The sequence below is a fragment of the Alexandromys fortis genome, unplaced genomic scaffold (assembly GCF_014885135.2).
Source record: "Alexandromys fortis isolate MF-2015 unplaced genomic scaffold, M_Fortis_MF-2015_v1.1 scaffold_156, whole genome shotgun sequence".
Classification (NCBI taxonomy): Eukaryota; Metazoa; Chordata; class Mammalia; order Rodentia; family Cricetidae; genus Alexandromys; species Alexandromys fortis.
The window spans coordinates 1335202-1363086 of NW_026068028.1; the positions used below are offsets into that span (position 1 = coordinate 1335202).

The 27885-nt window shown below is 46.9% G+C and overlaps 1 protein-coding gene across 1 annotated transcript in view; it reads right to left on the minus strand.

Moving 5' to 3' along the window:
• Positions 1–27885, minus strand: part of Pitpnc1 (phosphatidylinositol transfer protein cytoplasmic 1) — a 276807-nt gene that overhangs the window by 109462 nt on the left and 139460 nt on the right. The window contains exons 3-4 of the mRNA XM_050164216.1: positions 9662–9750; positions 8897–8904 (exon numbers count right to left, since the gene is read on the minus strand). Coding sequence (XP_050020173.1) covers positions 8897–8904; positions 9662–9750 — 97 coding nt within the window. The remainder of the gene's footprint in view (positions 1–8896; positions 8905–9661; positions 9751–27885) is intronic.

Sequence of the window (27885 nt, forward strand, 5' to 3'; positions counted from 1 at the left end):
CCCTCTTTAGTGTCCTGGTTCTGCTCTAACCCACACATACCCACTGTGATGTGATGTCTTACCACAGGGCCATAGTGACAAGGCTGCAATCTGTCAAAACAAGAGCCAAAACAAACCTTTACTCTCCGCCCCATAAGCTAATTCCATCACGAATTTTGTTTCAGTATTGCAAAGCTAACACAGAAACCTATCTAAATGCATAGAATCTGCATTGCAACCTACTGCTTGCTTTACAGTGTGCCTTCATGCATTGATTTGCTTGGAAGGAAATTTATCTGGGATCCATACTACCTGATTCTAACAAAACCAAAACATTTCATTATTATTGGATTGGGCACTCTTTAAAAAAAGGAAGAAAGAAAGAAAGAAAGAAAGAAAGAAAGAAAGAAAGAAAGAAAGAAAGAAAGAAAGAAAAGCTTTGGTTTCTAAGCAATACCAATCTCTAGGCAACACACTAGCATACTGAAATGGAGAAGGCTGTATTTACTTGGTTAGAACTAATCAGTGGCCTATGTTAACAGAAGCATAATAGCTCTAAGCGAAGCTTCTGGAACTTCTCTAGCTCCTTGGAAAATACAAAGTTCCTCAAACAAAGAAATAAATATGGGTGTGTTGCAAACTGCAGGCCCCTTTGCAACAAAGACTGTGAGGACTCTTGCTACAAGGAAATATCTGCTTATCCCTTCTGCCGATTGGTTCTGTCTCTTATTTTAGTTGATTGCTGAGGATCCCTTTTGAGCCAAAGTCTCACCCTGTAGCCAAGCTGTAACGGAACTGAACCCTGTACACCAAGCTAGTTAAGGCAATCTTCCTCAGTCTCTAGACTGCTGGGATTCCATGAGTGAGCTACCATGTCTAGTTCATGAGTTTCTACTTCTCCATTATCTTAAATTATGAATGGTTCTGGTTCCACATTAATTTTCTGGACTCCTCAAGATTTTTTTGTCTGTTTGTTTTGTTTTTGGCTTTTCGAGACAGGGTTTCTCTTTAGTTTTGGAGCCTGTCCTGGAACTAGCTCTTGTAGATCAGGCTGGCCTTGAACTCAGAGATCCGCCTGCCTCTGCTTCTCGAGTGCTGGGATTACAGGCGTGCACCACCACCGCCCGGCTCTCCTTGAGATTCTGATACCCATTTTATACCATATTTTGTGTGTTCACTACTTTCTTGACCGTAAAGATCATCTTCAAGTTCTACGCCCACCGTTGCCTTGCTTATCACTGCCCTCAGTTGGCGGATTCCTTCTTTGGTTTGGTCTCTAACATCTGCATCTACGGCCTATTTCTTCTCTCCTCTTCCATCTTCTCCCCTTCTCTGGTCTCCTCTTCTGTCGTCTCTTGCCGGTGCCCCTTTCCTTTCCTGTTTTTGAGACATGGTCTCCTGTGTAGCAAGTTGTCTCAGTTACTTTTGGATTGCTGTGACAAAGTGTCCCAGATCAATTCATAGGAGAGACTTCTCTTGGCACGTGGTTTTAGAAGGCACAGTTCGCCATAGAGAAGAAGGCATGGCAGAGAGCAGTTCAGGTACCGGCAGCAGGCGCACGAGCAGAGTCTGTTCATGTCGTGGTGGGTCAGGATGTGGAGTGGCTATAACAGGGGCTAGGTATAGCCTTCAAAAGTGACATGCTTTTCCAGTGACATACTTCTGTCAGATAGGCCCATCATCTAAAGGTTGTCCCCAAATAAAGATGCCACCAACTGGGGAATACTTTGTATTTAAAGCACAACGGTAACCCAGGCTGTCTCACTCTCTCAAGTGCAAGAGGACCTGACATGGTAAGAATGTACATGGTCCTTTTCCAAAAAGGGGGATATTTACTTAGTCATCCAAAATTACATACCACACCAGATAGTCAGGGTTAACTGTGAAACAGAGATCCAAGTCATTTTCTCACCAGCTAACCACGTCCCTGTGACTCCAGAGAAGGGACACCGGGAGACCTTCATTCTTTTTCGCTTCCATAGGTGGCCAGATGGTTCTCTAATTTCCTTCCAAACAAGTCCGCCAGTCCACAAGGTCTGGTATAATAAACACATCCTTCCCCGGCCTTGCCCCTGGTTCCCTCATTATGTAATTTAGTAGTTTACAGCACCCACTGGCTGGGATTCCATGCAAGGGGCGGTGGGGATCTGTCTCCCTGTGGGTGACTGGTGATGGACTCTCGGCTGTGACCATCCCTTATTCTCCTGCACAGGGTTTGTCTAGGTCAATCCTAAGCTTCCTGGAGACACAGAAGGGCTTGGGGCTCCCTTTAGAGTCATTTGAGTCTCTTTAGTCTGTTACAATTTTGTCCCCCTCTTTCACCTGAGTCATTAAACTGTGTCAGAGTAGACCATCCCTTAGAGCTTTGTCTCCTTGTGAAACGGCTGCTATTTTAAGAACCAGAGAGGTGTGTCCAGAGAGGCTGCAGCTCGGCTGACGAGAACGTGCTTCGAATGCACCAAGTGCGGGGATCTAAATCCCAGAGCTGCAGCAATTGGACATGATGACGCACACCTGTAACCCCACCCATTGGGAGACGGAGGTCGGAGGTCAGAAGTTCCAGATCCCTCTCAGCTGTAGCTAAGTTAGTTCAGGGTCAAAGTGGGCTAGATGGAAATCAAGGTGCAGCTACTTGCCACGTCCTCCTCCAGGGATTCTTGGTGGAGGCTGTTTGGGTGGAGAGGTTCGGCAACGGCACCAGCGTGAACGTACAAACCGAGCACCGTAGGCCACTGTTGGGAACAATTCCTACGGAAAGGGAGACTTCTCCCTTCACAGCGACACGGGGGAACTGATGCTGTGGATCTGTGCGGTGGCTTTTCTTTTTCTTCCTTTTTTAGTTCTAGAATAATCACTCCTTGGAACGGCAGCCAGATTCCGGACGTCAGCCAGTTTCCCCCATACCTTCCTTTGGGATCCCGTAAATTTCAGAAGGACCTGGCGGTTCCGAAGGGCTGGTTAAATGGCCAACCCTCTGGAAGGATGCCGTCACGTTGTTCTTTGTGTACTGTGTAATTAAGATTGCCTCCCCCCACAATCAAGTTAAAGATATTTTCCACTTCCTGAGCACGTGACGTCTCCAACATTTTTCATGGTGACAAGAAAGCTTCTATTTCTTGATAACTGGGATCAGGTTGACATCTGAATGACCCTGCCTAGAATGCCCTCCTGTCTGGGTTTTGCCACCAGTAAGGACAGGATGAGGTCCAGGTGACAGGTTGGTTGGTCAATACAGACCTAAAGGTCAGACCTTACTACAGTCCTGGGTGACGGGTGCTGCGCGGTGAGATTGGTCTGAAGATTTTCGGGTTCCAGGGGCAGCCTTTCAAAGAAAGGGACCGCATAGCATTCTTGGTTGGGAGAAATTTTGTTTGGGGATCTAGGACAGGAAATCTTGAACTTGAGGAAGACATAAAAGAGAGAGGTATTTAAGATCAAAGGACTGGGGGATAAAGAGCTCGATTAGCCTTGGAGACAGGAAGAAATTTAGGCAATGGAGAGCATCTGCCAGCCGTCCCCGGTGCAGAGCCACGTTCAGAGTAAAGGGTGGGCAGAGAGCGTGAGAACTCAGGCGAGCACAGCCCGAGTGGGGTGGGCGGGTGGGGGCGAGTGGGAGGGAGTGGCGGCTGCAGGATGTGTTACCAGGCCCGCAGGAGTGCACCTGGAGCCAGAGGGAACATTTCAGATCCCCAGTGACTGGGGAAATGGAAATAAAAGCAGGCCTATTTTGGAATGGAAAATAAAGGCGGATTCATCAGGAACATACAGTCTCCCTACGGAGTCAATGCAAAACCTGACCTGGCATTCTGCGGCTCTGTGACCTGCCCTCAACCCGCCCTGCTCACCAGGGTCCAGCAGGAGTACCTATCCATGGGGTCTAAATCAGCATGCTCTACTCTGGATTGTCCCCTCCCCGCTCACCACAGTCCAGCAGCAGTACCTACCCACGGGGTCTAAATCAGCATGCTCTACACTGGATCAAAGTCCCGACACCCAGTGTGACAGTATTTGGAGCTGGGAACTAAGGAGGAAGTAGGCTTAGATACGATCAGGAAGATGGAGGCCCTGAGATGGGATTAGTTCCGTATAAGGAGAGGACAGAAAGGATGTAGAGAGAAGGTCACCGCTTGAGAAGAAAGGCCACCCCAGGAAGTGCCTCCAGTCTTCATGGAGGGCACTAAGTAAATAAATCAATGCCTGTTGTTTTAAGTTGCCCAGTTTATGGTATTTTGTTCTCGTGGCCAAGCTAAGACACAGCACATGTCTATAGTGAGTTCTGCGATCCCTCAGGTTAAGGGCAATGTCACCATCTCCCAGACGTGTTCCAATTATAACGTTTATCTACAACACAGGCCCCCATTGCAGTACTGACAGGCTATCCTGGGCTACACGAGGAGTACGAAGCCAGGCTGGGGCACATGAGAACCATTTCGGCAAAAAAACCCAAAGAAATGGATAACAACAACAATAAAACCCTCAAACTCACCATCATCAACACAAATATCATAAGGGCTGGAATAGCTCAGTTGGAGTACCTGCTAAGAACCAGTTCTAAATTCACTGGGCATGCTGGTGCATATCTGCAATCCCAGCACTCAGGAGGTGGAGGCAGGAGGATAAGCAATTTAAAAAAGAAAGGAAGAAAGAGAAGAAACGGTGATCTGGGTGAGACGGCTCAGTGGGTATAAAGCACGTGTCAGGCTGGCCGGACGACCCTGGTTAGATCCCAGAACTACAGTGGTATAAGAGAATCAGCCAGGTAGTGGCACAGGTCTTTAATCCCAGTACTTGGGAGGCAGAGGCAAATGGATCCCTATGAGTTCGAGGCCAGCCTGGTCTACAAGAGCTAGTTCCAGGACAGGCTCCAAAACTACAAAAAAAAATCCTGTCTCAAAAAACCACGAGAGAGAGAGAGAGAGAGAGAGAGAGAGAATCAATTCCTGAAAATTGCTCTTTGACCTCCGCACGTATGCTCTTTGACCTCCCCACATCCAAATCATATCCACACCATAATAACAGATAAAATATTTTTCCTTTTTCTTTTTTATTGTTTTTTTGCCTTTCTTTTTTTGAGACAGAGTTTCTGTATAGTCCTGGCTGTCCTGGAACTCCCTCTGTAGACTCTCAGATCTGCCTGCCTCTGTCTCCGGCGAGTGCTGGGAACAAAGGCACGCGCCACCACTTCCGAGCTCAGATAAAATATATTTTTTAAAAAAAGGAATAGTGACAGTTATGTATTCATTTGACACGTTAAACATTACCCGACTGTCCATCTGTGCCAATCCTAAGTAAGCCAAGAACTGCCTTCCAGCAGTTTCTGTGAGCAATTGACTGGAGTTAAATGCAAGCTAGTTTCCCAGGTTCTACACTTCCCATTCCTTTCTCTCCCTGAGTCCATAGGGAATCTCAGCAGCGCCCCCGCCCCACCATTTTCTTTTGAGACAGGGTCTTACTATGTGGACCAGTAGTCTCACACTCAAAGATACCCATCTACCTCTGACTCCGACTGTTGGGATTAAAGGCCTGGCCCACGATACTGGGTTGCAGGTGTCTCAGTCTCTGTAACCTAATTAACATATAATCATGCTGCTTAGATGATGTCCCATACACGTAGGACATAGCAGTGGTGTAAGTTCTTTTTATATGCCAAAGTTCAACTCTAACTGCAGCCTGTACTTTTTCACCTTCTAAGGCTGATGGCCTTGCCTTACCTCCTAGCACCCCATGAACGAACCAACTTCTGCCTAAGCTTACTGCACGCAACTCATTCCTGTCACCTGCACTGGGGTCTGGACAGAATGTCCGTGAAACCCAAAGCTCCAGTCCAGAGGCCAAGGGCCTTCCTTTCATGCTGCCATGGTTTGTCAGCCTGGTACCCCCAAATCCTCGTTCCTTCTTCCCTCTAGTCTGGTCCCCAGCTGGCAGTTCAGCTTGCTGAGTGTGCAGTCCCGTGGGACAGGGCTGAGGCCAGCCGAGTCCTCGGTGACCTCGAAAAGACGCCCAAGACTTGCTGACAGTGCTAAGGATGTCCACGTTCTTGTCACCAGATTACGACCCCAAAGGGCAGAGATGCTCGGTGGTGTCATCAGGCATGACGTCTTGCACACATGGCTGCCCAGCGAATGACTGCTGAGCTCAGACAGAGAGACAGCAACCCAAAGAATTGAGGAAGAAAGAATTTTGACAAAGACGGGGGGGGGGGGGGGAAGAAAAAAGGAAGAGCAAGTAAAATGTTGAGTCAAACAGAAAGTCACGTGCGGTAGCACTGGACAACTAAAACGGGCCTCCTCTTTGAATACTGCACCCCCAGTTTTCTTGAACAGGAAAGTCCCATTAGAGCTGCAGGAATGCTGGGGGGCGGGGGACAGAGGCTTGGCAGAAGTTCAAGCCACTGAGAAGCCCTCAAGAGGAATCGAGGCTTCTATGGGAAGACTTCAAGGCCACACAGGACAGCACTGTCAAGTGTCTGCAGGCCGTTTCCAGGTCTACAGGGGAGTTTCTAGTTTGGAGTGACAGAGGTGGAATGACCCACCCTGAATGTGGGTGTCTCGACCCCATGGGCTGGGGTCCTGCACTGGATAAAAATGAGGAAGAAAGCTGACCACCAGCGTTCATTGCTTTCCACTCTCTGACCATGGTTGCAACTCGACCCAATTGCCTCGCTGCCAAGCCTTCCCCTTCCCGACGGGCTGTATTCCCCCTCACTGTGAACCTGAATAAACCTTTCCCTCCCGAGTCCCCTTCCTTGATCACAGCAATGAGAATAGTAACTAAAGCTTACATATTCTTTAAATGACAGGACTTCTACACAGCATTCTGACTTCCTCTGTCACGGTCATCTATCCTGAGCGGCTGTGGTAGCGCACCTTTAATCCCAGCAATCCGGGGAGGAAAGCGGAAGCAGGTGGATCTCTGTTCAAGGCCAGCCAGAGCTACACAGTGAGACCTTGTCTTTAAAAAAAAAATCTATCATGTTCACATGTCGTATGTACACATGGGGTCAAATCAAGGTGATTTAACCCTAAGATTTCAGGCAAAGAGCTGTCTTTGTGCAGTTTGAAATCACCAGCTCTCTTTGTCCACATCACTACTGACTTCACCTCAAACGAAAAGGCACAATGTTTCAGAGTGGGATGGAGGAGAACATTAAACATCCGCTCCCTAGACAGCCCCTCCATGACCACAGTGGAGCCCAGCCTGGCTGGCCTGGCCCCGAGCTCTGTTCCTGTTCAGAGTCCATTAGAAGGATGGCGGCTTCTGCTACAGTGCCGCATGGAGCAGTGGACACATGCTGAGTACTGACCACGCATCACACACTAGGCAAAGATTTCAAGAAATTGTCCAACACAATCATCACTATACCTTCGGGAGACAATGCTAGAGGTACCCCGCTTTTTGTTTGTTTGTTTGTTTGTTTTTGTTTTCTGAGACAGGGTATCTCTGTGGGACAGTCCTGGCTGTCCTGGAATTCACGCTGTAGACCAGGCTGGCCTCGAACTCAGGGATCTGTCTGCTTCTGCCTCCCAAGTGCTGGGATTAAAGGCGTGCGCCACCACTGCCCGATGCTCCCCCACTTATAAACAAGGAAAGGAAGGCTTACATGGAGGGCAAGTGGAGGCACTAGAAGCAGGATTCAAACAACTCCAAAGTCCAAAACTTTTATGTGAGTGCATGTGTGGTTGCATGTTTGTGTTTGGATGCACGTGTTCATATGTGTGCATCTAGAGGTCAGAGATTGATGTCAGGTGTCTTCCTTGATTGCTCTCTGCCTTATTTTTGGAGACAAGGTCTCTCACTGAACCTAAGCTCATTGATTCAGTCAGGCTGGACAGTCAGTGAGTGTCAGGAATCTGCTTGGCTCCTTACTGCCCCTCCTCTTACCCAAATCCTGGCATACCCACTGTCATACCCAGCTTCTGAGTGGGGGCTGGGATCTAACTCAAGTCCTCACGCTTTTGAGGCCAGCACATTACTAAATAAGCCACTTCCTAAGGCCCCTAAGTCCACTTGCTGATATACACAGAAAAAGGGCTGGGAGGTTATTCAACGACTGAGCGCTCTTGCAGGACCCAGATTCGCTCCCTAGCATCCATAATGAGTGGCTCACAATGTCTGGGACTCCAACTCCAGCGGGTTCTGGCATTGTTTCGATTAATGATTGATGTGGGAAAGCCCAGGCCACCGTGAGCAGCGCCAGCCCTAGGTACTGCCTAGCACTGTGTTGTATCAGAAAGCAAACCGAGAGAGCCAGGAGGAGCAAGCCAGCAGGCAGTATTCTTCCAAGGCCTCTCTCTCTCCATCAGTTTCTGCTTCTAAGGTCCGTCCTCACTGTCCTTCATAATGGGCTGTGATCCGGATGTGTAACCAAATAAACCCTTTCTGGTCCCAAGGTGCACGTAGTCAGAGTTTGATCACAGCAACAGGAAGCCAAGTAAGGCAGCTAGTCTGTCTCTAGGACAGGAAGGAATTCAATTAGCTTATCCAGGCAAGGAGACAGAGCATTCCGGCACTAGTGTCACCATTTGTATATGAATCTCCCCAACATAAAAGCCCCTCCCTCCACCAAAACCATAATGTCTTTGATACCACATTGCAAGATACCCTTATTAGAGTGAATTGCCACCAATAAAGCAGCCAGGCTATGCAAGAATCGAAGGCCAAAGTTAATTATGGAAAGTGACTATTAAGGCACATTAATTACATTAATATTCTTGAAAAAATTTAAGACCACTTAACTTATTGCTTTATATATATGTGTGTGTGTGTGTAAATTATATAATAGCACACATTTAAATATTTCCAATTCTGAATTATTTCTCTTTTTAAAAAATGACTACATTAATAAAACAAATGTAAAGAAGATTCTAATTAATCCACAGATCACAGGCAGAATATTTAGGAAATTAAATGAACTTACTGTGTATTCTGATCCCAGGCGTTCAGATGGCAAAGGGAAGAGAAAGAGAGAAAAAAACTAAATGAGACCAGTTTCACAGAACACAAACCACAAGCCTAACGGTTACAGACAAGTTATAATTATTAAAAACGAGCTAAAGAAACCTTTCGAAAATTAGGTTTCTGTAAATATTGAAAGTCTCTATGTTTCACAGTACTCCTGCGGTTGACCAGATCAGGTCAGTTAGACAAGATTCAATTAGCCCATAGACCTGTGGCTAATTAAAAACCCAAGTGCTGGCATTGTCAAGGCAAAACGAGAGACTAAAATTACAGTAGAACATTACACTAACCACAAGGACATCTTTTCAGCTGAAAGCAGGTTTTTTTTTTTTAATTTCTTTTTCTTCTTCTTCAAAAACAATTACAAAGAGCGTGCAAAGAGGCTGAGGTGGGATCCCGAGACCCTGTTGGATGAGGGCTGGGAAACAGCCATCAGAATCTGGGGCGGGGGTATAAGGCCTGATACGTATTCAGAACAGAGAGTGTGAGGAAGAAGAAATATTAAAGATTTTCACATTCTCTGAGAGGAGAGAGAAAAAAATCCAAAGCAAAATAGAAACAAGCCAAAGCGAACAGCTTGCTTGTGGACAAACTTTAGGGGAAAATATGGATTAGAAAACCTCTAGATGGCCCTGTGGGAACAGTCTGCCCTCACTCAGTGAGATTCCACCTCTGCCCCAGCTCCGTACTTGCTGCATGTGGCTGGCCTGTGCCGAGGACTTACCTGTGATTGTATAGGGGTAATAATTCCAAGCCTTCTCAGTCACATAAAATATTTTGGGAACAACAGCTCTAGCCCAGCTAGGCAGTTTGCTGAAAAAGAAGAGAGGGAAAAAAAGAAGGCTGTTAGTCTGTCAGATCCTTCCCCCAACTGGGTACAATGGCATACCATTGGTGCCAGGCCCTCTTCTCTCTGCTCCCATTCCTTCCCCATCTCTGTGGTATCTTCTGACGTAGCAAGCTTCTTGGACATATTTGTGTTCTTTTTTAAAAGATTTATTTATTATATATATGTACAGTGTTCTGTCTGCATGTATGTCTGTGCACCAAAAGAGGGCACCAGATCTCATTATAGTTGGATGTCAATCACCATGTGGTTGCTGGGAATTGAACTCAGGACCTCTGGAAGAGCAGTCAGTGCTCTTAATACCTGCGCCATCTCTCCGGGCCCCGAGACATATTTGTGTTCTTTCAAAATATAGGCAGAAGGCACCAGGCAGCTGGGCTCAGAGGAAGGAGGTTTCTAGGATGTGTGCCTATACTCTTTCAATTCATAGGCATGAGTGTTCTGCATGCATGCATCTCTGTGCACCATGTGTGCAGTGCCCGAGAAGCCCAGAAGAGGGCATCAGTTCACCTGAAACTGAAGTAACAGATGTTTTGTGATACTGGGAATTGAACCTGGGTCCTTTGGGAGAGCAGTCAGTGCTCTGAACCACTGAACCATCTCTTCGGTCCCTGAAGATAGAGCCTTTACAGAAGCTGAAGGTGACGCGAGCCCTCTTGACCTAGGGCGAGCCCTAACTCTAGTGCCTCAAGGGGGCCTTGGGACTCAAAGTCATACAGAGAACATGTGACCACGGCAGCAGCCGTGAGAATGACGAAGCTGTATGCCAACAAAGTGTCAAGGATTGAGAGAGGCACGCACCACATTTCTCAGCAGACTGCCCAAAGGAACCAACACCCCCAACACCTTGATTTAGATTTCAGGCTCCATATCTGTGAGATGCTAAAATGTTTTTGCTTTAGACCACCTAAGTCCAATGACTGAGCCATTCTTCTGTGACCAAATGTTCACAGAAAATAAATTCTCAAAAGGCAAAGGTCTGATGGTCATTTGCAACGAAACACTGATTAGGTTTGTTCATTCCTTCAGAGGCAAACCTACAGCATAGTATAGGGGCATAGCTATCACTTGTAATATATAAAGACGACATAACGTTCTAGTTCTTAAAATAAGTTTTCACATGACCTTCTTCAGGTCTCTCTCTCTCTCTCTCTCTCTCTCTCTCTCTCTCTCTCTCTCTCTCTCTCTCTCTCTCTCTCTCTGTGTGTGTGTCTGTGATGTGACTGTCTGCCTACAGAGGCCAGAAGAGGGCATTGGATCCCATGGGGCTAGAGTTCCAGCCTGCTATGGATGCTGGGAACCAAACTCCGGTCCTCTAGAAGAGCACAAGCACTCTTAACTGAAGGGCTCTCTCTCCAGCCCCCATCATCATGATTTTAGTTCTCTTCAGCACTACCTGCCACTCTAGCCAGGTTGGTGAGCTCCTGAGGAATGACATCTGAGGTTGGCTCCCACATGTATGAGCGCGCACGCGCGCGCGCACACACACACACACACACACACACACTGGTATGATTAAAAATTGAAAATATCCACCCACACACTGAGACAATGGGGATGTTCTATCAGGGACTCACCAAGGCCAGCTGGCCTGGGTCTGAAAAAGCCCGGGAAAAACCGGACTCACTGAACATAGCGGACAATGAGGACTACTGAGACCTCAAGAACAACGGCAATGGGTTTTTGATCCTACTGCACGTATTGGTTTCGTGGGAGCCTAGGCAGTTTGGATGCTCACCTTCCTAGACCTGGATGGAGGAGGGTGGTCCTTCGACTTCCCACAGGGCAGGGAACCCTGATTGCTCTTTGGGCTGACGAGGGAGGGGGACTTGATTGGGGGGGGAGGGAAATGGGAGGCGGCGGTGGGGAAGAGACAGAAATCTTTAATAAATAAATAAATTAAAAAAAAAGTCCCATAGCATAGTCTCATTAGCTTAAGAACTCACCAGTCACATTTCTGCCTTCTGACTAAATCATACAGAACTGGACATTAAACTCTATGAGCCATTAGAAGTCACCGCAATTTCCTGCTGTCGTCACTCCGTCAGGCCCTGTGGTCTACAGCAAAGTTNCCTTCTGACTAAATCATACAGAACTGGACATTAAACTCTATGAGCCATTAGAAGTCACCGCAATTTCCTGCTGTCGTCACTCCGTCAGGCCCTGTGGTCTACAGCAAAGTTCCACACACTTCAGCATTTGCTAGTACGTCTACAATGTCGTGCTGTGAATTTCTCCAAAATAATCTTTATCAAGAGAATGTTGTAGGGTGGAAAGGAACACGATGGCTGGGAAGATCAGAGTGGTAGAAAAAAAAAGTAAGTTTGTAGTGGGGCTATAAATTCATTTCATATAATCTCGTTTCACTAATTTGTTAAATCAATGACATAGTTTTCTTAGCCCAATTAAAAAATTATTGCCAAAAAAAAGAAATGAAAATATCAAGCTAACAATGCCCTATGATGTTTAATATTTGTTGTCAACCTGACTGTATTCAGAGTCACCTACGTGTGTGTGTGCACGCACGTGTGTGCGTGCATGCGTGATTGTGTGTGTGTGTGTGTGTGTTTTTAGAGAGGCTTAACTGAGGACGGGGGATCAACCTTAATGTGCGTGGCAGCATCCCACAGCCTGGGTCCTGGACTGACAGGGGAACACCAAGTATAACAGCAGCGTTCATCTCTCTGCTACCCCATGGTGGACAGCATGCGGCCACACGCTGCCCACTCCTCCTGCCCTGCCTTCTCCACTGTGACGTATTATACCTGCAAAACCGTGAGCCAGATCAACTCCTTTCTTCCTTAAACCACTTGCCTGGTGTTTTATTCTACGCCAAGAAGAAAAGTGACTAATGCAAGCCCTCAATCTGAACCCCTTTCTCTGACGTGGAACATAAAATGTCAAGCAGAGCATCTGAACTACTGCATACCTAGAATGTCTTTTCAAGGTGTTTTATGTTTGAGAATATCCAGGCCTAACACTTTTGAAAAAGACAAATGCATATTTTCAAGAGCTTGCTGGACCTTACTCAAAGTTCTGGGCTATGCATCAGGGGTCTAAACACGTGAGGGTTAAAAAAAAAAAAAAAAACAACCAAAAACCTAAGCTCCCCCAAAGCTGGGTGAGCAACGATAGTCCGGCAAGCTGTAAGGAGGCAGAAGGAGACGCCTTGAGCGTCACTTGTCATTCCAGGACGGCATTTCTCCCTCCTGAAAAACTGTCCCTGCAGAAGCTGCTCATTTACCTGGCATTCACATTTCTCAAAGGACGGCTGCTCCCCGACAGGGGCTTTTTATAGTTTTTGCTGATGACTGAGCCCCTCAGATGCTGATGGCGGAGTGCTACTGAGGTTGATGTGGTGTAGGGAAATCCCACTGGCTTGCTTGCTGTCAATCACATGAGCCAGACTTCCTCTGACTCCTGCTTGTTTGTGCCCAGGGCACAGTGCCAATGGACAGTAGAGGGACATGCAGAGTCTAGTTCCAGGCAAGCAGATTTTGGTATCTTGATTTTTTTTTTTTTTTTGGTTTTTCGAGACAGGGTTTCTCTGTGGTTTTGGAGCCTGTCCTGGAACTAGCTCTTGTAGACCAGGCTGGTCTCGAACCCACAGAGATCCGCCTGCCTCTGCCTCCCTAGTGCTGGGATTAAAGGCGTGCGCCACCACCGCCCGGCTGGTATCTTGATTTAAAAAAAAAAAGATAGATTTTCATATATTCCAGGCTGGTCTTGAACTCACTATCTAGTCCAAGATGACCTTGAGCTTCTGATTTTCCTACCTCTACCAGGAGTGCTAGGGTTTATGTGTGGCTGGGGATCGAATCCAGAGCTTTGTACATGTTAGACAGGCATTCGACCAACTGAATTCCTTCTTCGGTGCCCTCGTTGTGCTTATAATAAACAGGGCTGGAGCAAAGCACTCTTCAGCTTGGACAGAGTATGTGTGTGTCTCCCTCCAGTCCCACAGCCCTCTCTCCACTGTCCTCCATGCTTCCATGTTCCCTTAATGTCTCACCTTATTCCTGGGTGCCCCTTCCATGTAGCACCCTGGGGCACCCACAGAACTCATCCCTTGTAGCATATTAGACCCCTCCTGGCAGAACTTCCATCCTAAGTAGCCATCATCTTCGGGTAGGAAGAGAAAACCACTGACAAGTTTCTATCCTCACTGAGACTTCGGATAACAGCCCCGGCTGTCCTGGTACTCACTTGTAGACCAGGCTGGCCTCGAACTCACAGAGACTCACCTGTCTCTTGTCTCTCAAGTGCTGGGATTAAAGGTGTGCGCACACACCCTCCCCGTCGAAGAACTTTAATTTTCGATGTTCACCCAAAAATTCATACAAGTCAGAAAGCAGCCTAACCAATGACTTTATTTGTCTGTTGATGGTGCTGCACTAAAAACAAATAATCACTTAGTCAAGGCCGGGGTTACAATTTCATGTCTCTATCCTTTAGTCTAGGAAGAAGAGAGATCCTGGTGTAAGTCTTCCACCAGGTTAAAGTCGGGGAGGGGGCATCCGCTACAAGCTCTGAGATGGTTTGCCACGGTCTGGAGGTGGTTATTGTAAGTGACGGGATCTAGACAACCCGGAAACCAGTCTCTGGGCATACCTTGATCACATTAGTCGAGGTGGGAAGACGTGCCCACCATGGGCGGCACCATCCCCTACGTGGCATCAGCCTGCATTTATAGTTTTTTGCTCCGCATTTGCGGATGGGATGTAGCCCGGGGCCTTGACTCATCCATCATGATGAACTGTATTTTGGACTGTGAGCCAGAGTAAAATCTTTCTCAAATTGCTTCTGTCAGAGTATTTTACCACAGGGAAACATGGGAAAAAAATGAGGCAGACAGCAAGTGTCCTCCAAAGGCTTAAAGGCACGGTCCTGCTCGTGGTGCCATTGGAAAAAGGTGGGCTCTTTCGGTAAAGGGGTTTGGTGAGAGGAAATTAGGTCACTGGGGGCAAGCCTTTTGGGGAGGATGAGTGTGGAACTCCAGCCCTCTCTTCCTCTTTTCATTCCTGGACACGAAGTGAGTTTCTTCTGACATATGCAGCCCCTACCCTGTTGACATTTGGCACCTCCACGGATGCTTGGCCCACCCCGCCATGTTCCAGAACCTCTAACACTGTGGGGCCACCATGATCCCTTCCTCTCTAAGTTCATTACTTCGGGTATTTGATTATGTTGACGGAGAGCTGACTAACACGATGCTATTTAAGTACTGTTCAGCCCACTAACAGACCAGACCAGACCCTATGTCAGCCCCCAGCTTGCCCAGAACACATCATGATTTGAATCATTTTAGTCTGAGAAACTGAAATTTACTTGTCCCTGCAGCAATGATTTAGCAGGACCTGAAAAGGGCAACGGAATTAAGTCAGTCCCTGACACTGTCACTGAAATGATGGACACTGTCACACAGCCCACAGTTCTAAGAGAAAACCTGTCACTCAAAGTCACTCCCAGATATGAAATAAGGGGCTCATTTCTAGATAGGAAGAGTGTCTGAATCAAGTCCTTGGTCCACACATGAACCAGGACAGAACCCCCTAAAGGCCTATCTGAACAGCATAGGGTCCTAGCAACACAGCCCTTGGCTATGAAACTGTGAAGGTGTGAGTGACGTCACATCTGATTTAGTCCTCAGATGCCCACATTCCCGTCAGACGTCAACACTCCCTCCCAATGTGCATACACACACATGTACACACACATGCACACACACACACATGTATATACCTATGTGTGTGGAAGCCAGAGAACACTTGGGGTGTCCTTCCTTTGGTACTGCCCACCTTTCTTTTGAGACAGAGTCCAGCCAGGCGGTGGTGGCACACACCTTTAATCCCAGCAATTGGGAGGCAGAGGCAGAGCAGGCTGATCTCTGTGAGTTTGTGGCCAGCCTAGTCTACAAGAGCTAGTTTCAGGATAGGCTCCAAAGCTACAGAGAAAACCTGTCTCGAAAAAACCAGAGAGAGAGAGAGAGAGAGAGAGAGAGAGAGAGAGAGAGAGAGAGAGAAAGAGAGTCAGTCTCTCTTTTGAATTTTTAAAATTGCCCATTATGGCTGACCAGTAAGTCCCAGAATTCTCCGCAGTAATCTACTTCCTCCCACTTCCCAACAGGGGTTATTAACTGCATCAGATTTATTTATTTTATGTGTGTTTTATCTGCATTTACGTCTATATCACATGCATGCTTGGTGCTTGCAGAGGTCAGAAGAGGACATTGGATCCTCTGGAAAAGGAGTTATGAATGGTTGTGAATCACCATGTGGGTGCTGGCAATTGAACCCAGGTCTTCCGCAAGAGCAATAAGTGCGCTTAACCACTGAGCCATCTCTCCAAATTCTTTCCTTTTTTTAAAATGTGAGTTCTGGGGATCAAACTTAGGCACTCAAGAACATTACCAACTGAGCTCTATCTCAAGCCCCCAAAATGCCCGATTTCTTACTCTTATGCATACATCTTATGTAGCCATCTTGCCCTGGCTTACCCGGGGCCATTTGTTGAGCACTGGCATCTCCATACATCAAGATCAATTCTTCACTCCTAAGCAAACTGGAGGACCCAGCACCATTATCTCCCCCAGTCCCCATGGCACCTAAGTCACAGGTAATCATTACGGGTTTAGAACCAGCCTCAGGTGAAGGGTGTTTATTGTCCCTCCACAAGAAACTTCTGGTGATTTCCAATCCAGATTATCTGAAAGCCACCCTGCCATACAATTTCACACTAAATTGAACACTCACATGGGACATTTTCAGGCCCGATGAACAATGAACACCATTGGGCCATAGTCTAATGGAATCTCATTTTACTTTTTCAACCAGGGTCAAAAATTGGACAGTCTTGTTCAAGACCAGCCTGGTCTACAGAGCTAGTTCCAGGACAGGCTCCAAAGCCACAGAGAAACCCTGTCTCAAAAAACAAAACAAAAACAAAAAAACAAAAACAAAAAAAAAAGAACAGTCTTAACTGGAATTCTGGGACTTGGACATTGACGGGGAAAGCTCCGGTGAAAAACTTCTCAGGCTCACACATGTCCCCTGCCACTTTCTGCACCATGGTTATGCAGAAACCATGAGAGGGGCTCGTTTTAAACAGGACCTTGACCTTCTGCTTCCTCTTTGTGCTGACACTTAGCTGCTGACTATTAATTAGCAGCTGATAACTGGCAGCTTCTGTCTACTTGGACAGCCAGGTCCCTCTGTTTCTTCTCTAGCCTGACCTATTCCTGTAGGCAGACTTTTCTGTCCCACCAGTCAGTTCCCAAATAACCACACAGAGACTTATTATTAAATATAAATGCTTTACTGATAGCTTAAGCTTCTTTTTAGCTTTCTCTTGTAACCCAAATGAACACATTGCGATTTATCTCTGTGCTGCCCCAGACTCGTCCACCTCATCTATGTACTTCCCATCCTGCTCGCTCTGCAGCTCAAGTTTTCTCTCCTGACTCCGCCCCCTTCTCCCTTCTCCAATCAGCTTTTTATTACTACGAGAGCAACCCATCTTCAGAGGGTACAGAAGGACTATTCCACGGCATATTCCCTTCCTCTCTTCTTCACTACCAAGTACACCAGACGAGCTGGCCCCAAAGCACCCGGGGATTCTGTCCCCGCCTCCCACCTTTCCCTAACAGGGCTAGGGTTACAGACAAGCCTGCTACTGTATCTGGTTTTTACATGTGTTCAGGCTATCTGAACTCAGGTCCTCACGCCTGCAGCAAGTGCTTGACCCCGCTAGTCATCTCCCCGGCCCCCATTTGTGCTTCCACTGTGCCGGTTACCTGACAACACAGACAGGCACAGTTTGCAGACCAGAGCTCTGTCCCTCGTAGGAGGCAGGGCTGCCCTGACTTCACAAGCAGAAACTGGGCATGATCTCACTCCCTGAACTTGAATGCAGACACCACCCTCACCTCAGTGAGTTTTTGCACTGGATGTAGGAAAAGGGCAAGGCCTGGTGCAGGCTTTTGGAAGCCTCCGCTGGAACAGCATGAGGCCGTGTCACCAGCAGGCTGGTGGATCTAACGAGCCAACTGCACGCATCAGCAGCATCTCCAAGGATTGGACAAATCCAAGGTGGAAAGTCTCCTGGCCCCATGCCTGCTAGGACATCATGGGAGAAGTACTGAGATGGGGACAGAATGAACTAGCAGGTGCTAGAAGGCAGGTAAGGTCTCACATACAATAGCATTTCCCATAGCTTTCTTTCTCTTGCTTTCCATATATGTAAATACACATATGTATGCTGCATCTATGTATACACTCCCTATATCGATTATGCAATATAATTATTTATATGTAATATATAAAGCATAGCATCTAAAATAATATTCTGACCTATCATACGGGACCTTTCTTTTGTTCATTAGTTGCATCTCTAGCATCTAGAATGGTAGTGATTACCATGTGCATGTGTACATGCATGTGTATATATGCGTGTGTATGTGTGTGTGTGAATATGTGTACATGTAGGTTTGCAGTACTGGAGTTGAACCCAGGATCTTGGCATGATATGTGAGAAGTTTTAACAATAAGCTACATCTCCAGGTCCCAAGATATTAATTTACTTATTTGTGAGCATGGTATATGTGTACATGTGTGTACACACATATGTGGGAGTCAGATGAAGATTTTGAGTATCCTGCTCTATCACTCTCCACCTTATTCCTTGAGACAGTGTCTCCCACTGAACTTGCAGCTTGGCTTCAGCCAGTAACTCCCAGCAATCCTCCTGTTTCAGTTGCCAACACTTTTAGAGTTAGAGGAATACACAGCCATATCTGGCTTTTAGAAGGGATGCTGGAACCTAAATTCAGGCGCTATAACAAACCCTGCTACCCATGAGCCATCTCTTTAGTCCCAAAAATATCTTTTAATGAATGAGATCATCTCTGTGTACCTAGAAGTCAATAATGGCCATGAAGATTCTCCGAAAATCCACAGGGATGGGCAAATTAGGCCTTGACGTATGAGTCGGACACTTTCTCTATCACCTGTGGTCAGGACAGCGGGCTCTCACAAAGCCACAGAGCTGACCCTGAAGATGATCTGGGAAGTGGCCATAGTTGGTTCAGCAGATCTGGAAGAGGGGGGAGCGCAGAAATGAGAAATGGGGAAGAGAGACCTAAGCCATGGCAGCGAGAGTTACTGCTAAGAAAAGGGACCAGATGGCGACACTGCAGTCTGGATTCAGGACTTCCAGAAGCTTTGCCCTCTCCTACAAAAGTCACCAGAGGCTGGCGGAGATTGTGGCGGAGGGTGAGGGCCAGGTGGCAGAAAGAACAAGGCTGTCTTCACGCACATCTCGTCAAGCAGGCAATGGGATCCCCACCGGAAGCTGGTGACCTCCGGATTGCCAGATGCCAGAATGGCCTAATTAATCCCACAGCCATGATGATGGAGAGTATATGTCATGACTGAAAAAGAGGCCTAAAAATAGAGTCCTCCTTCCCTGGGGTGCCAATCCGTTCTTCAGCTCCCTTCTCGCCACTCCTGGGCGGCTGTGGGGAGATGCGCTGAAGAAAGTCAAAGGAAAAGCTGGGTCAAGGGACAGTCTAGGTGACGAAATACCTGCAAAGAAGTGAATTTAGCTGCTGGTGGTAGCCCACGGCTTTAATCCCAGCACGCGGGAGGCAGAGATAGGCGGATCTCTGAGTCTGAAGCCAGCCTGGTCTACAGAGTGAGTTCCAGGACAGCCACACAGAGAAACCTTGTCTTGGAAGCAGCAAAGGTGGACAATTGGTTGTGTGGAGAAATGGCACCCTTATGGGCCATAAAGTGGCTCAACTATGTTGGACAGCAGCCACTTTGGTAATTTCTCTTCCTACATGCTGGGTGTCAGCGTTAGAGCTAGGGACATAATGCAAGCGTGTGTTGGGGAGTTTTAGTGAGTGTAAACTATAACAAGTTTCATTGTGACATTTTCGTATTCACATATATCATTGGCCCTTGCTCACGCTCACCCTACTACCCCCCTCCCTCCAGGCCTCCCCCCTGATTGTTTTTCTGCTTCCTCTGTACTCCCAAACAGTCTTCCCTCTCTCTCTCCCTCCATCCCTCCCTCACCGTCACACACACATGTGCGCGCACACACACACGTGCACACACACGCACACACACATGTGCGCGCACACACACATGCGTGCACACACGCGCACACACATGCGCGCACACACACATGCGCGCGCACACACACATGTGCGCGCACACACACGCGCACACCCTTAAACTGAGATTCTCACAGGAGTTTCACATGTTGTCCATCTCCCCTGCTGCTATTTTCCCCACCCTCTTTTTAGGCTTCTTCCTAGCCCTCAATGGCTCCTTCTATTTTATGTCATCATCAAACGATTCTGTGTTGAGGCAGCCGGCAAACCTACAGTCTGCACATGACAATGTTTGGGGTATGGAACACGGGACAGAACGATGGAACCGTTGGAGGCCTCCCATAGCAGCGGTGGTAGTGGTGGCTGGAGGCAGCGGGGGGGGGGGGCAGGCAGCAGGGGGGGGCAGGCAGCAGGGGTGGGGTAGGCCTTGGGTTCTGCTCAAAGACCACTGTCCATTCTGGAGCTGCCTTGATTTCTGCCCTTTCATATGGCTCTAGAAAATCCCGTGCTTCCCTGACATGCTTCCATCAAGTGCTCCTTCTGCTCACAACAGACTTTGTTTCTTTTGCTGGTAGCTGTGAACAGTCACTCAGAGCCTCAAATTTCCTTTCTGCCTAGTCTTCCACTTATCCCCACAGATACCTTACACACAAGCCAAAGTGCACTACTCCCTGAGAGATGAATGTCTGAGATTTGCTTGGTAATAACAATTATGGACTAATCTATCTCCTCTTGGGGCAATTTTCTTCTTTTCTACATTAGGAGAAGAGTAGGCCTTGGTTACACAGGTTCTGAATACAGCCAGAACTGCTCATGGTTTCACTGGGCAAGAAATCGCTTTCCAAACCCATATAGACTGTTGCCAGGGAGACTGTCATTAATTTAGGTTCATAGGACACTCCACATAATGAGGACACAGACACCAGTGCCAACCTACCCTTTAAGATCAACTCTCTCCAGACAGCCACAAGAGATCAATCAGACTCACAAATGCAGAGCCCAGTTAGCCTGGGACCCTCTCTGGAGTGCAAGACAAGGACCAGGTCTTAACCCCCAAGGGGACTCCTATGAAAGTTGCACACTTACTTGCATTTGTAAGATTCCAACACATGGGTGAATGACATACAAAAGAGTATGACATTCCATGTGACATGACAATCCTGTGCCTTCTGCATGCAGGCCATAGGTCAACCTGGACTAGATCTAGGCTGCCGTTGACTACAAAGCAATGGGTTTGATTTTCTTTTGTGATTATGGGAATCCATCTTACTAATTCATGCTTCTGTCATACGTGAATTCTGTCTTTTAAGACAGGGTCTCACTAAACAGCCCAGGCTGGACTTGAACTTTCAATTGTCCTGTGCCAGCTTCTTCGGTGTTGAGATTACAGGAGTGTACCACTACACAAAGCTGTCTGCATATCAATTTTCCTTTCTCTTTTGTGACATCATAATCTCCCTGCTGCTGAAATATGGGCCTAAAAATTAATTAATTGAAATAAATAAATAAGAATGAAAAGTTATTGGCTTATCACTTTCATGTGAGAGAAATGTTTTTTAGGTTATAAAAGGACAGACCTAGTTCCGACTCATACAAAGGAAGTCAAAACTTTGCTCATCTCTGGCAAGGAAATGGATTAGGCACTGCCTCTTTGGTTACTCATGCATGCAGAGGGAAAGTCAAGATCATGTTGTAGATGCATTTGAGTGTAAAAACGGGGGGCTTGCCGGGAGAGATGGCTCAGCAGTTATAAGCACTGAATGTTCCTCCAGAGGAAGAGTTCAAGTGCCAGCACCCACATGGCAGCTCACAACTGTCTGGAACTCCAGTTCTTGGGGACCTGGTACCCCCATGCAAACATACATGCAGGCAAAACAATGAGCATAAAACAAAAATAAATAATTTATTCATATAAATGAAAAAGGACTTACTGAAGTCTACCCTAGGCTGTCCAAGTGAATCCACCATGTGATGGTTGGCCACCTGTAGACATAACCGACCCATAGACAATGGACTCATGATCACATGGTTAGCGCGCCTGGAAATTTCCCCCATCAACTGAGCATGAGTCTTTTTCTTGCTATCCCCAGTCACTGGCATTGGTCATGTTGGGTTTTCAGCATACATGAAGAGCTAATTCTTGCCCATCTAAGCACCGGGACACACCCCTAGTTTAGCCTGTCCCTCATTTCATTCAACCTTCACTTCTTTGGGGTTCCTAGTTCTTTCAACAGTCTTCGTAACACACACTGGTGTTTATCTCCATTTTTAAATACACCATTGAGGAACAGACCAAAGCAGCTGAGCTTATGTTCTGGCTGGTGGAAAATTAAGCAAGGTAGGCAGATACATGTTGTAGACCGTCATACTTTACTGTTATAGATGCTGCCCAATGGCAATGTCTACAACTCTATGTTATAGACATGTATAAATATGCAGACACAATCATTATTTTATGTGTGTATACATAGGAATGATTGTTTCATACTGAATTATAAGCCCAAATCCCTGTTTTATTTTCAGATATAACATTCAAAAGCTACCATCCTTCCTCCAATTCGTTCTGCTTATTTACTGTGTGAATGTGTACGCGTGTGTGAGTACAGTGTTGCGAATTTGGGAGCTGGTTCTCACGTGCCACCGTATGTGCTGCATTACAAACTCCAGGCCAGCCCCTGAGCTCCTGGATTATTCTCCTTTCTTTGCCTCCATCTCACTGCCAGGGTGCTGGGACTGTAGAACACAGCTCTGTGTCTAGCCTTTTCTTTCCCTTTTAGTATTAAGCACCACGCACTGGACACAGTCTCTCTCTCCCTCCCTCCCTCCCTCCCTCCCTCCCTCCCTCCCTCCCACCCCCCCCCCCCCCCCCCCCCCCCCCCCCCCCCCCCCCCCCCTCCTAAAGCTGGTTACCTCGGGATCAAACTTGGCTCATCAGGCTTGCTTGTCTGATGTCTTTACTAACTGAGCTAGCTCCCTGGGCCTTCATCACGTTCCATATAGATGGCATTTGGGCGTCCAAAGAAAAAACTGTTACATGTCCCTGTTTAATCTCGGAAGACGATGCTTCATTACAAATCACAAGCTTTTCTGACGGAAGCTTCTCACTGAGAATTTTAGACTCATAATCCTTCCTAGCTGTGGATTTCTCAAAGTAATGATAAGGCTACCATCTTGCTATTTAGCCAGACGTGTTCTTCTCTGCTGTTCTTTTCCTATAGCTTGCCTTTATGAAAGCTTTTCACTTTATGAAATTTGCCAAAGTAAATCTGTTTCATTAAGCTAAACCACAGTGGAACTCTTCCATCATGCGACTGTAATGCAAAGGTATTCCCACTGAAGACATCTGGATTGTCTTAGGCTTTTTCCATTGCAGTCAGTGACAGAACGGATCGCATGGTGCCTGTCTCTTAGGCACAACACAGTAATTCTGTGAGGTTCCACCCTGAGGTAGGATGGTAAACAGGAGGCATGAGTATTTCCAACTTTCCCCATTACTGCCAATGGTTCTGTAGAGAGGTGATTCCGGCTTGCGGCTCCCTCCAGCGCTGGAAGGGAGTTGTTTTCTCACATCCTTGATAATCCCTAGGCTCATCACATTTAATTTTTGTCACTCTGATGAGTGTGGGTAGAGATGTCCTTGTTTTAATCTGTTTTCTTGCCTCCTGGTGAGGTGAGCCTCTCCGTGTTTGTACTTCCTCATCTCTGAGTTGCATTTCCAACCCCCTTCTCGAGGTCCGAATGGACTGTCTGGTCATTTTAGTTGTTAATTCAAATGATTTATTTATTTTTATTTCATTGCGTTGGAGTTTGTCTTTATGAGAGTGTTGGACGGATCCCCTGGAACGAGTTACAAACAGTTGTGAGTGCCATGTGGGTCCTGGGGACTGAACTGGGGTCCTCTGGAAGAGTAGTCAGTGCTCTTAACCATTGAGCCATCATCTCTCCAGCCCCTAGTTGTTGATTTAAAAAGAAATTATGGCTGGAGCGATGGCTCTGAGGTCAGAAGCGCACAGTGCTAATGCAGAGAGCCCAAATCTAGTTCCCAGCACCCACCCTAAGCAGCTCACAACCACCTTTAACTCCAGCCCCAGGAATCTGAATCTGATGCCCCCTTCTGGACTCCATGGGAACTGCATGCATTTGCACATACATACAGGAACACACACACACACACACACACTTTTAGAAATTTTATTTGAAAGAGCTTCTATTTAAGTGCCAGAACTTGTTATATAAAAACATTATCATCTGTCCATGTCCTGATGTCTTATCAGGCCTATCCCACTCTGCTAATAATAGAGGATGTTTATCTATATTTCCCTCCACTTTTTCCACATTTGGGGATGACATTGATCTGTAATTTATTTTTACATGTATGCTGTGAACTAGAGGTTTGGCTGTATTGCTGACTGAAAATGCAATCGTACAGTGAGTAGTAGATGCTCACTGTCTCTCTAATCCTCCCGCCCCCACCCCAAACTGTGGGGTCATTCTCATTCCAAACCCACGCCTCGTTTAATTTTCCAAAGTTTACACAATTATAACTAAGTGATTTGTAACCAAGTACCTCTAAGTTTCTTTTTCTACTGCGAATGGATTTTGTTTTCAAAATTAAGTTCTTGCAGCTGTTCTTCCGATCTCTGACCTACACGCGTAATGTGTGGCGTGATAAACACAGTGATGCTATCGATTCTTGTGTATGAATTTACACAGCCACCTTACTGATTTCTTTTTTATCCTTTTTATTTTTTTTATTAAATTTATTTATTAAACATTTCTGCCTCCTCCCCGTCACTTCCTCCCATTTCTCCCCCCTCCCCCCATCAAGTCTCCCTCCCCCGATCAAGTCCCCCTCCTCATCAGCCCAAAGAGCAATCAGGGTTCCCTGACCTGTGGGAAGTCCGAGGACCACCCACCTCCATCCAGGTCTAGTAAGGTGAGCATCCAAATTGCCTAGGCTCCCACAAAGCCAGTACGTGCAGTAGGATCAAAAACCCATTGCCATTGTTCTTGAGTTCTCAGTAGTCCTCATTGTCCGCTATGTTCAGAGAGTCTGGTTTTATCCCATGCTTTTTCGGACCCAGCCCAGCTGGCCTTGGTGAGTTCCCGATAGAACATCCCCATTGTCTCAGTGTGTGGGTGCACCCCTCGCGGTCCTGAGTTCCTTGCTCGTGCTCTCTCTCCTTCTGCTCCTGATTGGGACCTTGAGATTTCAGTCTGGTGCTCCAATGTGGGTCTCTGTCTCTGTCTCCTTACTGATTTCTTATGTTGATCTTAATAACTATGTGCAAGATCCTTAATTCCCATTCATTGATTCTAGTTATAACTGATAGTTTAGTTTTTTTTTTCCTTTTTTTCTCTATGGTACACATGCATGCGTGCGTGCGTGTGTTATGCCTGCCAGCTACCTTGGTTTACTCTGACACACGCAGCTGAAGGGGTGAGCATAGCCCAGGCAGCAGCCCATCATGATGGGAGGCATCCAGGTGGCAGGAAGGTGAAACAGCTAGTCGTACCCACAGACAAGAGCAGGGAAGGACCGCGTGCAAGCTTGCACTCAGCTCTACATCGCCACTCTCCCGCAGTCCAGGATCCCCTGCCTTGGGAAGGATGCTCCCCAGAGTAAACTGGGTCTTCCCACATCAATTAACATATCAAGACAGCCCCCATAGAAACGCCCTCACACGCCCCCCAGACACGCCCAACCGAGACAGTCCCTCATTGAGAGTTTCTCTTCCCAGGGGGTTCTAGACTATGTCAAGTTGACAAAATGAACTTCCCAGCAGGCAAGCACACTACCAATGTGAATCATCCCCAGCCCCACTCTCTTGTTTTACTGCACTAACTAGTACCTTCCCACGGTGTCAGATAAAAATCAACATCTCTCTTCAACCCCTAAATTATATTAGCATCTAGAAGCATTTCCTTCATTATAATAAGTACCCTTTAATCTTCTATTATTGTTGTCTATTGTTTTGATGCTACAAAGACACCACAACGAGTCAATGTCCGCGCCTGTACAGCATTCTGTGCTCGGTCAGCCTGGCGTGTGTGTGTGTGGGGGGGGGTACCAATTTCTTCTATACGCTCCTTCTCCTTAAGTTTGAACCTTGTGGAAGTATCTGTTAGCTGTTCTTTCTTTTTAAAGCACTGTTAATTGTTATTGTAAGTGTGTGTGTGTGTGTGTTTATATATGTCCACGAGGGCACTGACACCCTGGGGCTGGAGTTACAAGTGGCTGTGAACCACACCTAACGTGGGTGCTGGGGACCAAACTATGATGCGCTTTTAACCCCGAGCCATCTCTTCAGTTTGAGCGTGTCAGTCTGTCGTGAACCAGTAGGCACGGCTGACTCGCAGATCCTCCCCATGTGTGTAGGCCTGAGGCCAAATGTCCTGTCCCGGTATGGGTCCAAAACCCCTACTCCCGGATATCAGGGCTACAGTGGTCCTGATGTCTCACTCAGTTTCCATGACATTCGCTCTCTGGTCCTTTTCCCATTCTGACTCCAGGACCTAAGGATTTCCCTTTCTTTGTTTTAAGCTCAGCTTTATATTGTTATATTTCATCCTGTGTTTGTCATAGGAAGTGGGGGAGGGTCGACGCTAATCTTTCCAGTTACTATTACTGGAAGTGCGCAGAGTCTATTTATAACGCATTTCCCTCTCGCTGTGTTTATGACTCCTTTAAAATAAATACCATATATTCAGATAGAGAAAACAGACATGACAGACAGCTGGAGACGTCTTCTGCTCCAGCAAAAGTTATAAAGTTTCTAACCTTTCTCTGGATGGGTACTTTAGGGAACTGTCCCCAGGCAATCACTTAAGCGAATGCAACTGTAGCCGAGAAATGGAATTTTCCAGTTTCTATTTTCACGACCGTCCTACATGTCTCCCTGCTCCTTGGAGGTGATGCCCGAGGGGCACCCGCTCCTGTGTGCTTGACACCCTCCACACTGAGAAGACCGGAGCAGAAGATCTGTCTCTAGCCATACCCAGGGCCCAGTGACTTTGGCAGATAAACATTTGGCTGGGGCCTGAGCTGCTTCTAAACCACGGGAACCCGCAGCTTCCAAGAGATGAATGGGATCCATCTCGTCTGCATTTCAGCGTGACTCAAGACTTCCAGGGTAATGTATCCCTGGGCAGCTGAAAACATATTTGGTTGATCAGCCCAAGGCCTTCGCTGTCAAGGTACTGGATTGGAAGACTTCCACACACTCTGCTGACGGGAGTGGAAATCTCTTCTGACAGCATCGTCTACTTCAGCCTTTGGGAGAGAGATGTGCCTAAATATGTTCCCCACCACCACCCCAAAGAAAATGACCACATTCAAGCCACTGAGGATAGGGCAACACTCACGGGGAGGCCAGGGAGTAAGCGGAGTTGTCCAGTTGGTGTGTCGGAAATGCTTCTGCACAGTCACAAATGAGCCAGAGGGTATGGCAGTGGCAGGCCCGTGTGTGCGTGTGCGTGTGTTTGTGTGTGTAAATACACTGTGGAAAGGATAATACAAGGCTTGTTTGTTGAGCAGTTAATTTCAATAAAAATATACTTCATATATAACTACAAATATTTGAGTCTGTGTGTGTTACATGGAGGCAAGAAGTCAACGTTGGGTATTGTCCTTATCCACTCTCTGTCTAGTGTTTGAATGCGGAGTCTCTTATTGAACCCAGAGCACACTGATCTGGCTAGACTGGCTGGTCAATGATATCCTGGAATAATCCTATCTCTGCCTCCCAACAGTGGGATCATAGGTATATGCTGGGCCGGAGATCTGAACTCAAGGGCCTTCCTACTAGCATTGCACACATTCCTAACGCTTCACTACAAATATTCTGAGCCAGAGAATATTAACAGAAAAGTAATGGCTGGATGGGGATATAGAATGGGGAGAGGACTGGACAAGCCCCAAACCATTATGTCATTGACAGTAAGGAAACAGAAGATATTAAAAAACAAATACATTTTGCAAAGC